This window comes from Ptychodera flava, chromosome 7 (genome assembly GCF_041260155.1).
Source record: "Ptychodera flava strain L36383 chromosome 7, AS_Pfla_20210202, whole genome shotgun sequence".
NCBI lineage: Eukaryota > Metazoa > Hemichordata > Enteropneusta > Ptychoderidae > Ptychodera > Ptychodera flava.
Window position 1 is genome coordinate 42,231,773 of NC_091934.1, and position 13,996 is coordinate 42,245,768.

Here is a 13,996-nt window from a genome sequence, read left to right on the forward strand (position 1 = left end):
AGAAATAGGCTCTTTTCCCTCCAAGGGAGCTGACAGCAACTGACTGCAAGCCCTAGAATTTGACTGACTTTGAACACATTGGCAAGTCTTAATTTATACTTGAATATCATTATTCATGCTCCTGGAAGGAAATTGTTCATAAACATATTTACCATGTGAAGACTGACCATTCAGGAAACAGTATGCGGGGATAGCAGTTGTGATGAATGAATGAATGGATGTAAGAAATGAACTGAGTAAAAATGAAAGCCTGCACAACAGCTGTGTGCATCTGCACCTGTACACAGCCACAGTGCAGGAGATATCCAATCAGGGACTTGCACTTACACTGCCTACTGATAGAATAAAATATTGACCTCCTGCCACCAAACCATTTATGTAGACCTTTTTATGTGAACAGCTTCAAGGACTGCCCCTAAATTCAGGGAAATGTAGTTTTTGTCGATTTTATAGCTCATTTTTGACCCGAAAATTTAAAATGCATTAATGTATTTGTCACCCATGTCTCAAAGATTTGTAACATTATTTTAGACATTTCAGAGTAAAGACTACAGTTTTTTATTTATTTTTAGGTGCTTCAAAATGAAATTAAAGCTAGGATTTGGGTCTCAATATTGGCATTACCTTTGATGATGTCGATTATCCAGATACTTTATTTGTTTTTTTGAAATTTGTGTTTTAAGTTATAATTCTGTTTTTAACAATCTTTGTCTAGAGCTGATGTAAGTAATTTCTTACACAAGGAGGAACCCTTTATTTGCAAAAGAACGCAGTTTATTTTTTCTTCCATATATGAATATTAAAGATATTTCATTTCAAAGTTGCCACCCTCCACATTGACACATTGCAGTGTTTCAAATGTTCAATATCTGAGCAAATCTTGATACATTTGAATTACATAATGCAATATGTGTGAAAATGAAACATTCATTGTGCTAAGTAAAGTGTTGTATTGATTTGATAAAAATCGATGCTTTTCTATATTTATTTTGTGTTACTCTTGTCTAAATGTCTTGCATAATCCGATACACTCCCCTGTGCTTGATAATGAAGTTGATTATTTTTTCAGTTTTGCATTTATTAGAATTAGTAAATTCTGAAGCACAACAGCGAGACGTCCCAGATCAGTGAAATACGTGTAAATGGTACAATATGCAAGCAAAATAATCTCGTCTGTATCATAATCGTCTGATTTATCTTCTCCGATTGCGAGTGCTCACACTAGTGAAACATCCAGAGATTGAGCCTTCAAAATGCTGAATTGTGAAAATAATAAACTCTCTGTTATCGATGAACCTTTTAAAGCTTCACTAATCCAAAGTTTACCTTTTAAATCAGAATTTATCACGTAGCTTTAAATGCTTATGATATCCCCTCGAGTCGCGGTATACAAGGCAGTACAGTGACTCTATAAGCGTCCCTCTTTTCAAAGTGGACACCCTGTGAAATAATATAATGGCCCAGACACCCAGCATGCATTGCAGTAAGCAGACCACATGTACTTCCTTTCATGTGGTGTGTGACAGTACTGACATCTTGCATTGTTACACGCAAGCCTCTTGCTTCATTGCAAAACATCTCCTTACTTTATCACTGAAACTTTGCCCTGTTGAATTTCTTGACAGTAAGTATAGCACAATTTCCCTCTTTGTCAACGTCTTCTGTTGCAAATTCTCGAATGCCTGCTTCGTTTTGTGTGTGCATGATCAGACCACCACGGGGGGTGTGTGTGAGTGCAGCTGGGGTTCGCGTCCTCGGTTTATCCATCTGTCATGTCAGTCTGTCTTTTGTTTGAAGTGCAGTGCGCGTGGTCTGTACTTACTAAGCGTTTTCTTTCAACTTCTTATATTAAAACCACATCGTATCTTTAAAGTGTTCCTAACGTAGGCTTCTAAAGTTGCAGAAACGTCCATATTGGATGCACAGGTTTCCGTTTCATTCATCAGTTCAGTGATTTACTGTCGACTGAAAAAAACATTATGCTTGTTTTGAAGCTGCATTTCACCCTGCCAATCAACTCAACGTGTCATTATTTACTTGGATAGACTCGAGAGTGAAGCCGTTTACCAAGAACTTTCGAAAAAAATGTATGAAGTATTGCTGTGGAAGATCAAAACCTTATTGAAAAGCGAATACAGTAATATGTAAACTATGTTCAGTGTAACACTAACAGCGGTTGAATAGAGGCATAAAGTGAAAATGTGCAGACAGTAATATGTAAATTAATTTAGAAACCATGCCCAGTTCGAATGTTGACTGTCAAATTTATCATGATCTATTGCTTTTGGCTGTCCAGTTTTTAACTGGCTGTTTATGGTCCTGTATTGGTATGTCCTTTTTCAATTATTTTTGAAATCTTCTCGCCAATTTGTCATATTTCAACTTCTTTGTAGAGTAGGTTTAAAGAAGTAAGTATGCGCCTTGAAAGTTAAAGACTTAAACTTGTGGTTAAACTTTCCATAATCAAACTTAAAATTCATTCCCTTTCAAAATGTAAAATAATATTTCCCGACTCTTAAAATGGTTGCCATCCTTGAGTTAACCCTACCGGAAAAATTGTTTGATTATCACAAAAATAAGGCAGTGAAAAACTTTTTTACTTCATGAGCTTCAAAATGAACATCACTAGCAGTAGACCAAAAGAGTACTGTAAAACTTTACTGTCCCCAAGGTGCATTCTATCTTGAAGATCAGAAACTTTCCATACTGTTATTGTTACTGAAACTTGCTTGCCTCATAGTGAGCACACAATTACCATGTGACCAACTGTGGCTATTTTACAACTACATAGAAATCTTGCATGATGATTAATACCAGTTTGTTGACTTTAGCTTATTACTAGACAACTCTCTCAGATATTTACCATTTTTAGGCAGCTATTTACAAAAAACACTGTGGCAAAATTGAAGAAATGTAGCCCTTAACAAAGCTGAAGTGCAAGTCATTGTTATTTTAGGGTTTGCATTTTTTGCCATTAAATGGCCAATTGCTGTAACATTTGATGATTTTCTTAGTATTTATGTTTTTTTAAATACAAGTTGTTTCTTGTTCTACTCACTGAAGCATGTTGAGATACACAGTATTCAGATTGTCAGCTCAGCCTGTACATGTGTAGACTGCATTATTATTGTTGACAAGTGAATTGTGGTCCGGACTAGAATTCAAATGCAAACGATAACAGTGCATTTCACACATATAGCTACAACATTGACAAGCTAAGTAGTTGAGGGTAGAACAAGAATTTGCAATTGACTTTGCAATGCAAAATAGTGAAAAATATTATCAAACGTTACAGCTACTGTACTGGCCCATTTATGAAAGACACCCTCAGACAAGCATTGATAGCAAAAAATATGGCATCACAGAATTTTTATGTTATATGATTAATCAAGGAAGCAGAAAGATTGACATAGGGCATAATTTAAGTGAAACTTTCTGAATTCATTATACAAGTGATATGTTTACATGTAATATGAATGCATCAAAGTTGCATATAGTGTGCTGTCCCCCCCCTGTCAGAATAACTAAGTCTGTATGTGCGCTGAACAAAGTGGTTTGTCTACACTTTTGCAGATTAAAATTTCACATACAAGCCATGGCAACACAATCAATCCAGAATGAACCGTTGTTTGACTACACCAAAGACAGTCCAGAAAGGGTAAAGTTGGAAGAGGTGAGTCAAATCACAAAACAGGGAGCAGAAATTAAATTCGTTCATTCATTTATTATTCATTATTCATTTATTTGTTTGTTTGCTTTAACACCTAATAAAATAATAAATATGGCAGTATGTCAACAAATGAGTGATATTACTAGATCCTGTTACATTTTGCCACATGTATATTTTAAATTTGCACACCCTCAAATGACATTTTGTTTACTTCAGTGAATATCATAGGAATTTTCAAACCAGTTAAATATCATCAGAAATTCATAAACAATAGTTTGTTGTGATTTTACCAAACAAATTTACTGGTTTTTGTCAAAAGAGAAAGAAACTTCTGAATAAGGTTGAACTTAATGCCGATATTGTAGGTATGTCAGGGAAGTAGAAAATTTTGGTTACAGGTGGCAAAAATAAAAGTGCAAGTGGTTACAAGTAGTGTATGTGCACATTAAGTTTGTACAAAATGTCCTGATTTTTGACTAAAACTAAATTTTCACAGCCAGCAAATTTTAGCTGACAGCTGGTTGTTTTATTACAGCTGCCAGTTATTTTCTACATCCCTGTATGTTTTACAAGTCTGTCAGTTCTCTTCAAGTGTCTGTCAGTTCTCTTCAAGTGTGTTTGTCCCTAATTTTCCAGGCTTTGAAGAATTTAGATGGACAATGTGAGGAGATTCCAGTGGTGATTGGAGGAGAGAAAATATTCACTGGTAATTTTAGATACCAAGTGTTGGTACGTATAGAAAACATATCTTTCATTCACTTGTTTATCAGTTTAGCATATCTAATTTGCATAACTAGTTGTTAGAAGAATTTGAATGTGATTGAGTTTAACTGTTTCACCACTACAGCATTCAACCAGTCTGATTGTTTTCTTTGGTGAAGTTGGACATCAAGAGAGGGACATTGAGGTGAAAGGGTTAATGCTCTGTCCACTATTGACAAATATCTTATACACAGAAAAGTACACATTAAAGAATCTTTGAGGTCGTGTAACGCTTGACCTGGCAGGTGATTGGCAGACGGCTCAAGGCTGCCCCCATTTACAGCTGACTGCCTTCGCTTTCTCAGCTATGTTGCACGTGAAAGTGTCAAAAAAAGATGCAGGCAGAGATACTGTAAATGCAGGAAAATAAAAGTACTAATAGAATGTGTGATATTGTGTCTGTTCAATTTCAAGTCAAAGTCTAGCAGATATATTTGTCCATAATTATGCTCCAGTAAGGTGGCGTATAAACTAAGGTTTACTATAAGGCAGAATTGTTTTGCAATAGATCACAAGATAGATCACTTCGTAAATCAGTCGCATTTACAAAAAGTTTAAATGTCTCAGAGTCTCTGCAATACCTTTTGTAGTGACTACACTTATATGCAAATATAACAAATACTTAAAGAGGGTACAGCCAGATGAGAGAAGTATAAAGTATATTTTGTATACAGATATACTATCAGAATCAAGGATAGATCACCACTTTTCTTTTTAATCGTTACACCTGAGTACTGAAAGTTTTAAACTTTTGCTCAAACTGTCCCTGAAGGAAATTTTCAACCATTACCTATTACAATCAGGAATAAAAATTCTACCTTAACGAATGGAAGATGATAGTTGTCCTCTTAACAAACCTGCTATACATGTACGCTCACACACTTTTGACCATGCTATCAAATGTACATGGTTGATGCTATACTGCCAGGACTTTGGTTGCTAATTATTAACGGTACTTAACATTGTTTTTCCAAAATGATTTGGGGAACCCCTGTACATTTCTCTTGTCCCCAAATAGGATGATAGAACAAGGAGAGCTCAGTCAGGGTTCTCAAAAATTTTTGAAGTAGGCGGAAAATTCAGAAAAGTAGGCGGTTAGCTTCTGTGTGCAACCAGGTTCCCTGGGCGGGGGGGCGGCGGGGGGGGGGGGGGGGGGGGGGGGGGGAGACAGTTCTGAGCAATTTCATGCATTCTTATACAGTGTATAAAAGGCTATTCCAACATACACACAGGAGGGAGGGTTTCAGGGAGGGGGTCCCCTCCCTGTGTGCAAGAAATTTTTAAAATTTGAAGACATTTTGGAGTAATTTCATGCATTATTGTATTGTATGAAAGACCATTTCAGCATGAGAGTGTTAAGGATTATATTTAAATTTGAAGACATTTCTGAGCAATTTCATGCATTCTTATACAGTGTATAAAAGGTTATTTCAACATACACAAAGGGGGAGGGTTTCAGGGACGGGGTCCCCCGTCCCTGTGGGCAAGAACTTTTTAAATTTTGAAGACATTTTGGAGTAATTTTATGCATTCTTGTACAGTATTAAAGACCATTTCAGTATACAGAATAATCATTATCATTGCCAATTACAACATGTTTTCAAGGGATAAAGTTTTAAAAAAAGTCAGAAAAATTAATTTGATATCACTCAGGCCTGTCAACTGCATTCAGTTGACAAGGATAATAGCAAAATTTCACCAGACTGTTGTGTAGAATTATGTTTAGCTCATGACTTGAACAAACATTTTGAAATACATCATAGAATGGGCCTAGGTTTTCACAACCCAGATAATGATCCGCTAGAATCCTGACCAGCTTGGCTGTACAAAGTGTTTTACTGATTTAAATAAACTTGATTGACGATACAGTATTAAAGAGTTTATTCAATTCAATGAATTATAGGAACACAATTTTCAGTGAATTTAATTCACTGTACTAATTTCACAATAAAACGAATCCGCGAGCTGATTATTGATTTTTTGCTGATGTTGAATATAATTGAAAAAGAGAGCAAAATTTCAGTGATCATATTTGATAAAATCTCAAACTAACGACACTGATCGCCGGCCTGTACTACGCCGTGTGTCTACAAAGTACCGGTAGTCAATTGTAACACAGTACACACAACGCGATATCGGTCGACCTGAAATTTGACACTGTGATCGACGTAGCGTTTCAATAGTACGAAAAGTGAGACCAAGTAATTTTTTGTTTGTTTAGATTTGATCTAAACCTCCCAAAACCAACAGACAAAGTCAGAAAATCAAAGTTTTCAAGCGTCGACTTTCTCTTCCGCGATGCACACAACCACGGCCCCTCCACAAAACGCGATGTCGATCGACTTGAGTTGAATATTGACATCGTGATCGACCATGGATAGATTGACGTGGCGTTTCGAAAGTATGAAAAATGAGACTCAGTAACTTGTGGTCGCTTTAGATTTGATCAAAAACCTACCAAACCCATCAGACTAGGCCCTACTCTTACGCAGAAAACCAAAGCGTCGACTTTCTCTTCCGCGTTTGAGCGAAACAAAAGTCGGCTTCATTCGGAAATGGTCGGCTATTCGCGGGCATAACGTAATTGTATGTTAGTCCAATTTTCGGCTATACCCGATGTGAACGTCGGAATTTCGGGCTGTGATCGGGCGAGCCAGGTTGACCTCGAGAGCGATTCCCAGTGTACAGTACAACACGTTCGCTGATCGCGGTACTACAGTGATAGCAACAAGTTCACCGCGTAAATTGCTAGACTACATCACGGTCTTTTGTGGAGGGACCGTGACTACATATAGCCACATCGGCACTTCTGAAATATTATCTGCGGCTTGCAAGACCACCAAAAAAATCTAATTATTGTTATCAAAACCAGAATTTCCGGGCCAGAGAGCGAAACAGTGCTGAAAAGTAGCCGGCCAAAATACGAAAGTAGCCGGTCAATTTGGCCGGCATCCGGCTAAAAATGAACACGCTGTCAGTACATGACTTTGAAACCTGGTTACCAGAGATAACACAGCATGAATCCATGACTGTCATAACATACTTATTTCATTCCTCCCATTATAATCTGCTATTCAGGTTTTTGGTTTTCTTCAAGAAAGGTGTGCAAGGTTCAAAGCCCTTGACAGTATATGCATAGTGGGTCAGTCACAATGATCATTTTTCATGAATAACAAGTTTCTGTTTTCTAATTTTCAGCCGTATGATCACCAAACCAAAATTGCCAAATATCATTTGGCAGACAAGGTTAGTATAGGAAGATTTCTACTTTTTGTGATGTACTGTGTATTTTGAAATTAAGCAAGAGTTTCAATGTTGTTTTCTATCCATTATTTGCATTAAGAAAAGCATTCTCAAGATTGCAAACAAAAGCAAGACAAACATTAACAGGTCCTTTTAGGCCTCTTTCTACCTATGAGTGTACATTTCACTTTAATCTATAAGATGCCAAGTTCAAAAGATCATATAAAAAGCTAAAAGCAAGTTTGATTTTCTAATGAGACTCAGCTCATTGGCATCAAAACTAGTGAGACAGGGATTCACACCTAAAAGACTAGTGAGGACTTCGAAAACGTTCTATGGTCGATATGACGACATTGTGGCCAAATATGATACCTCAGTCACTCAAATAATTAGTGACACCATTCCCAGCTTTGACTTCTTACAGTGATTCATATACTGTATCATTTCATACAATTTGGGACCAATCCTGACGGGTATAGCATGCTAGCAGGGTTCGCTGACCCATTCCAGACACCTGGTACCACCACTAACTATCAGTGGTTCAGGATGGTCCTACTTAAATTTGTAAATCACAAATGTCCCATGGACCTGGTAATGTATTACCTTGAACAGTAATGATTATTGGACAAGTTTAATGTCATATTTTATTCAATAACTAGTTATTTTCAGTTTGATATATTTTCATGATGTGTTCTTACTGTGTATGAATACAGGACCTTCTGAACAAAGCAATAGAAAATGCCCTTTCTGTCAGAGAAGCTTGGGATAACAGGCCCCTGGAGGAAAAAGCTCAGATCTTCCTGAAAGCCGCAAACTTACTGAGCACAAAATACAGGCCTCAGATTGTGGCTGCTACCATGAAAGGACAGGTAAGTACTGCTGTTTGCTACAAGAAGGTAGAACTTTAGTCATATGGAGAAGATGAGGTATTTGAATAGAATAAGGGAAATTCTACTTTATAAATAAATTGTGCTTGATTTTGTCTATGTACCACTATAATTTTGAAACTATCTATTTGCATACTCCTGAAAATTACACTATCTTACCCTTTTAGCACCATGGTTTGACCCAAACCCATTGTTATGAATTGTCATTATTGACCTGTTTGCAGGGAATTGGTTATGAATATGTTATAATCTAAATGGCATGTTGTGTGGCAGTTCACATTTTAATGGTAACTTACCATCTGCAAACCTTGATCTTTATTCAAGTTTTCATATCTTTTTGTCATTCAGTGGCTCTCTTTACTAAAGCCATCTTTACTCAATGGTAGATGGCATTGATTTTTGATATGACGGCTTTTCAAGCGTGAAAGCAAACTCTCCCATCACAAATGAATTCTGGGTATCATAGTTTGATGTTTTATGTCCTTGCGGTGCTCTGTGTTTCAAATTTTAACTTTTGGAATATTGAGCAGGTGTTCAGTTAGTTGGAATTACAAGAAACAACTTGATTTGAATTATCTTTTCTTTTTCCAGGCAAAAAATGTGTGGCAAGCAGAGATTGATGCAGCTGCAGAACTTATAGACTTTTACAGATTCAATGCCAAGTTTGCACTGGAGGTAGTAAATTACAAACCAATAGATACGCAAGAGAGCATCAACACAATGGTCTACAGAGGCCTGGAAGGCTTTGTAGCTGCTGTTTCACCTTTCAACTTTACTGCCATTGGTGGAAACTTGGCTGGTGCACCAGCCATGATGGTAAGCCTTAACCCTCAATAGTGGATGAAAGAAAATTACCTGTAAACCATGATTTTGGAATTGGTTCAAATTCACCATATTTTACACCACACGGCACAATCTTGTCCAAAAAATTGCCCAAACTCACGGAAATGAGTCTGAAAACGTGTCTGAACTCTTTTCATCAGTTAGTGAATTTCTGAAAATTTCTTTGACACAGCCATGTGCTGTATATAGTCTTGGGTCAAGGAACTCCATTCAATCTGTAATGCATCATATTGACGCAGAGGGCACAGCTACCGCCAATTTCAAAGAGTGCATTTTGAAGCTTGGCCAAACAAAGATGCAAGAGAAAGGAATAACTCTGTAGGTAATTTCCGTTTCCTGTGGAGTTTGAGGTGAAGTATTCTTTACAATATTTCTGTTGCAGGGTAATGTGGTTTTATGGAAACCCAGTGACACCGCCATGTTGGCTGGCTGGACCGTCTTCAAAGTTTTACAGGAAGCTGGTGTTCCTGACGGTGTGATACAGTTTGTTCCAGCTGATGGGCCTGTATTCGGTGACACCATCACAGCATCGCCTGACCTTGCTGCTATCAACTTTACAGGAAGTGTAAAGTAAGGATATCCGTGTATTAATCTTTCCTCTTGCTAGTTCCTTTCCATTATGTGAAATTTATTGATGTGGGTATCATTATATCAGTAAAAAAATTTATAGGAATATGAACAGTTATTTAGTGACTGCTTTTGCACTTCTACCATTGGTAATGCTGTTTGCAGGTTTTGTCTTGTTTTTTAATCAGCTGAAGTTACACTTCTGCTTCCATTGGTATTTGTAGAAAGTGGAAAGACAGCTATGTCTTTCAGTATAAATTGTAGCAGCCATGATGCAAAACATAATGGCAAGCTATCATAATCATCATTAGCTGAAATAAATGTTTTGTAAAAAATTGTTTCACTCTGAGCTTAGATTGTGCAGGATTTTAAATCAATGAATATTCTCAATGAAGAACGGCTCATAAGTTTAGTTTAACTCTCATCCAGTGTTCATTAAAACCATTTGCATAAGTGGAAACGTTTATTTGCTAGAGTTAGCGAATTGAATGCCTCAGCCCAGTAGTAGCTTTCTATCATGAAGCTCGGCCCAAACAATTGGAGTTGGGAAATGATATTCAAAAACAATTTTGCTCTTTCAATTTATTTACAGAACTTTCCAACATCTTTGGAAGCAGGTCGGTAACAACATTCAAAATTACAATACATTTCCGAGGCTTGTAGGAGGTAGGTACTTTTGGCTTTTTTTTTTTTTAAGAAGTATGGATTTCAGTGGGTTGGAGAATTTACCAGAGTTACCCTGTGTTCCTATAAACACTGGTAGTTAGAAGATAGTAGGTGTTGGTCCTCTTTTTCTCACGGGGTTACATTTCACAAATATTGAGATAAACTTTGTCAAAAGTTTTGAAATAGTTGTTCTAGCTACCAACCACCATCACTTAATACATTATGTCCTACCTATACTCTCCAGAAGTCTAATATTGATACTTAGGAGTCTTTATAACATAAAATTTACAAGTAATTTTAAACTTGACCCTGTGATTTTGGAGCTGTCATAGGCAGAAAAGGCCATTTAACAAAACTCAATTTTGTGAAAAGAGGAATAGTTGTTCACTTACCCTCTCCACCCTTGACAAAACATATTGTGTAGATGTATTTTGGTCTATTCTTAGTTTGTTTTGTGAAGGAAACTGTTCATTTTCTTCAGTTCCAGTGATGCCAGTGATGGCACCACCACTTACAAGTCCATCAAAACTGGTACAATTTTTGCCTGACCTCAATAATTATTCTCGAGTGATCAGAAAAAGAGAACAAAAATGCAGATGATATCTGAGTCACCTATTACTGCTTAAAATTTCATTTCATAACCATAGTGCATTATTCATGCTTTATTTGCCCCATTTTCACAGAAATCACTTTGTCAGATGAATTGTGAGATAAAACCCACTGACAAGTTTCCTGTTTTCCAACTCTTTACAGAATGTGGTGGTAAGAATTATCACTTGGTGCACCCTTCAGCCGACATTGAAAGTGTTGTCAATGGAACTATCAGGTCAGCGTTTGAATACAGTGGTCAGAAATGCTCCGCTGCTTCCAGGATGTATGTACCGGATACAATGTGGCCACAGGTCAAAGAAAGACTCTTGGAAGAACACAAGAAAATTAAGATGGGACCAGTAAGTAGTTCAAGACAGTTAATGGTTTTCCACTTGCAGTTTTCCGTATCGTAGTGTTTGTCAGCTATCAGTACTGTACTATAGTGTAATTATATCCATAGCTGAATTTTCAAAGGAAGTCAGCCTTAACCCTTTCACCACCATGGTTTGTCCCAAATCCTTTGTTTTCTATGGTAAAGTCAGACCTGTACACAGGGAACTGGGGTGAAAGGGTTGATACAAGTCTTACTGAAACAAAAGCAATATTATTGGTGCAAGTACAGAATAAGGCATTTAAACAGGAACTTCCCCTATAAAAACTGGATTATCGTAAAGCTATGTAAAATGTGAAAAAGGCACACTACTGATCAGACGTTTCGTGTTTGGTCCCAGAATCCCATAATTTTGCCATGTTTCAGGTATTGAATCTAACACATGATGTCTGTGAATATACAGCAACTAAACTTGAGTCAAAAATAAACTGAAAAAATATTGCGTTTTTTGTCAGAGAATGCATATGTTTCAAAATGTGTTCCATGTGCGACCATTTTACCCCACTGTGCGTATGTCACGAAAGTGCCCATCGTGATTATTCAAATTTATCATATGGTCAAAGTGATGCTGTGAGAATTCAAATCTCCCGCCCAGTGTATGCAAATGGCTGTGTCAGCAGTAATCCCCTATTGTGCGCCCACAATCCTGTAACTTCCCATTTAAGCTGTATGTAATTTTAAAGTTTAAGATGAGGAATATCTCTTTCGTGGTCATAGTTTTATACCTATCAGGTATCATCACCATGTCTGTACATCAATATCATACAGTACTGATAATCATTGGCTTAGTTTGAATTTATGTGATCGGTGAAAAGATGTGAAAAAAACCCAAATATACAAGTAGTTCTGTTGTTTGTATTGTGAATATGAAAGTAAAGCAACCATTACAAAAGTAAGACAGGAATATTAAGTGATGATGAGTGCTACATATTATGAATTACCTTAGTTGACCCTTCTAATGTGAGTTATTTGGTTCTCCACAGGCAGATGATTTTACAGTATTTATGTCAGCTGTCATTGACGATAAGGTGAGATGGGTTCTTTTACCACCAACTTTTAGAATTCACTGAGTTATCCCAGTCAAAGGTGTTGCTTTGATGTTTAACACCCTTTGTAATTCATAGATAATTATCTCAGTGTTCTCCACGAGGGGTTTCTGACGGGCGGTGCGCCCGGCTTCTTTTTGTCGCCGCCCACCTTTAATCTCGCCCGCCCACCTTTTATCTCGCCCGCCCACCTTTGTTTTCTGTAGCCTAAACTGTTTTCACAGTCAGTTGTCCGAACAATATCTGAAAGCCTATTGAATAAAAATGACAGCAACTGACAACGTCGTGTAATAAAGAGGGGCCGTTCACACATCTGTCGGTTTGTTTTGCGACTGCATGCAATCCTCAATGTTCTCAAAGGATCGGCCCGATCCTTTATTTTTTTTCGCCCGATCCTCTTTCATATCCGCCGATCTCAGCGGCGATTTTGTCACGCTTTTATTTCAGCGAGCTTTTAGTGTGAAACGGCCGTAGTGCTGATGAACATTCGCTAAGACTTCAATTCAAAAAGCTTGAAATGTGCCGACTGTACCGTACAGACACCGTCCATTTCATACAATGGACACGGTACAAGGCTCGGTGTTGCATTTTTGCCAGCGGGCACTCAGTCAAAGCATCTATACTATAGGCAACTACCATTGCCGCCAATGTCTCGTACTTGTAAGGATCCGAAGGTCTGGAATGATTTCGATCAGATGTGGCTAAAATCGTACGATTGGTTGACACAAATATCAGATGCAAAAAAGTATGGTACTTCGCGTGTTCAGGTCGTTGCGTATCCGAGCCGAGTTAGCCATTTTGAGATCCGTGTACGTCCACATGACGTTGAAGCCATGTGTGTCACTTCCTGTCACGCATTCGTAACTTGCATGCGATTCACTCGATTGACTTTGAGAAGCAGTTGCGTTTGATCAAGTTTCAAAATCCGTGACCGTTTTAAAATATTAAAGGCACAATGAAATGAAGTAAAAAGAAAACGCACGAGCTAAAGCCATCATTCGTGTGATCATCCGAATACAGCAGCTATGTACACACGGTTCTGTACTGTATAGTTCAAAGGTCGCGTGTGATGGAGATCAAGAGCGCCAGCGTGCTCCTGCTCCACACAAACATGCATGGCAGCCTATGCCGCGCAGTTGTCAAAGTTTTGTACGTTTGCCGAACTATGAGTCGATGAAATTTCAAATCTTTCTCTTGGAAATACCTGTACGGTATCATTTTTTTGGGGCCTCTCTTTATTATGAATAGAGTTTTAAAGTCAACGTATGTTTCTCTGCAGGCATGCTCCGCTGACTCCGTATTGTAACTTAGTGCAATATTCAGTCCCGTA

At 37.6% G+C, this 13,996-nt stretch overlaps 1 protein-coding gene across 3 annotated transcripts in view; it reads left to right on the plus strand.

The window, feature by feature from the left end:
* Positions 1 to 13,996, plus strand: part of LOC139137597 (delta-1-pyrroline-5-carboxylate dehydrogenase, mitochondrial-like) — a 38,963-nt gene that overhangs the window by 19,946 nt on the left and 5,021 nt on the right. For 2 of the 3 annotated variants that reach the window (XM_070705789.1, XM_070705786.1), the window contains exons 2-10: positions 3,574 to 3,673; positions 4,307 to 4,399; positions 7,631 to 7,678; positions 8,389 to 8,544; positions 9,154 to 9,378; positions 9,788 to 9,975; positions 10,565 to 10,638; positions 11,392 to 11,588; positions 12,604 to 12,648. In XM_070705789.1, coding sequence (XP_070561890.1) covers positions 3,596 to 3,673; positions 4,307 to 4,399; positions 7,631 to 7,678; positions 8,389 to 8,544; positions 9,154 to 9,378; positions 9,788 to 9,975; positions 10,565 to 10,638; positions 11,392 to 11,588; positions 12,604 to 12,648 — 1,104 coding nt within the window. In that variant the 5' untranslated portion in view covers positions 3,574 to 3,595. Of the gene's footprint in view, positions 1 to 1,480; positions 1,625 to 3,573; positions 3,674 to 4,306; positions 4,400 to 7,630; positions 7,679 to 8,388; positions 8,545 to 9,153; positions 9,379 to 9,787; positions 9,976 to 10,564; positions 10,639 to 11,391; positions 11,589 to 12,603; positions 12,649 to 13,996 lie in introns of those variants that run through there. The other variant, XM_070705788.1, reaches the window with a different exon arrangement.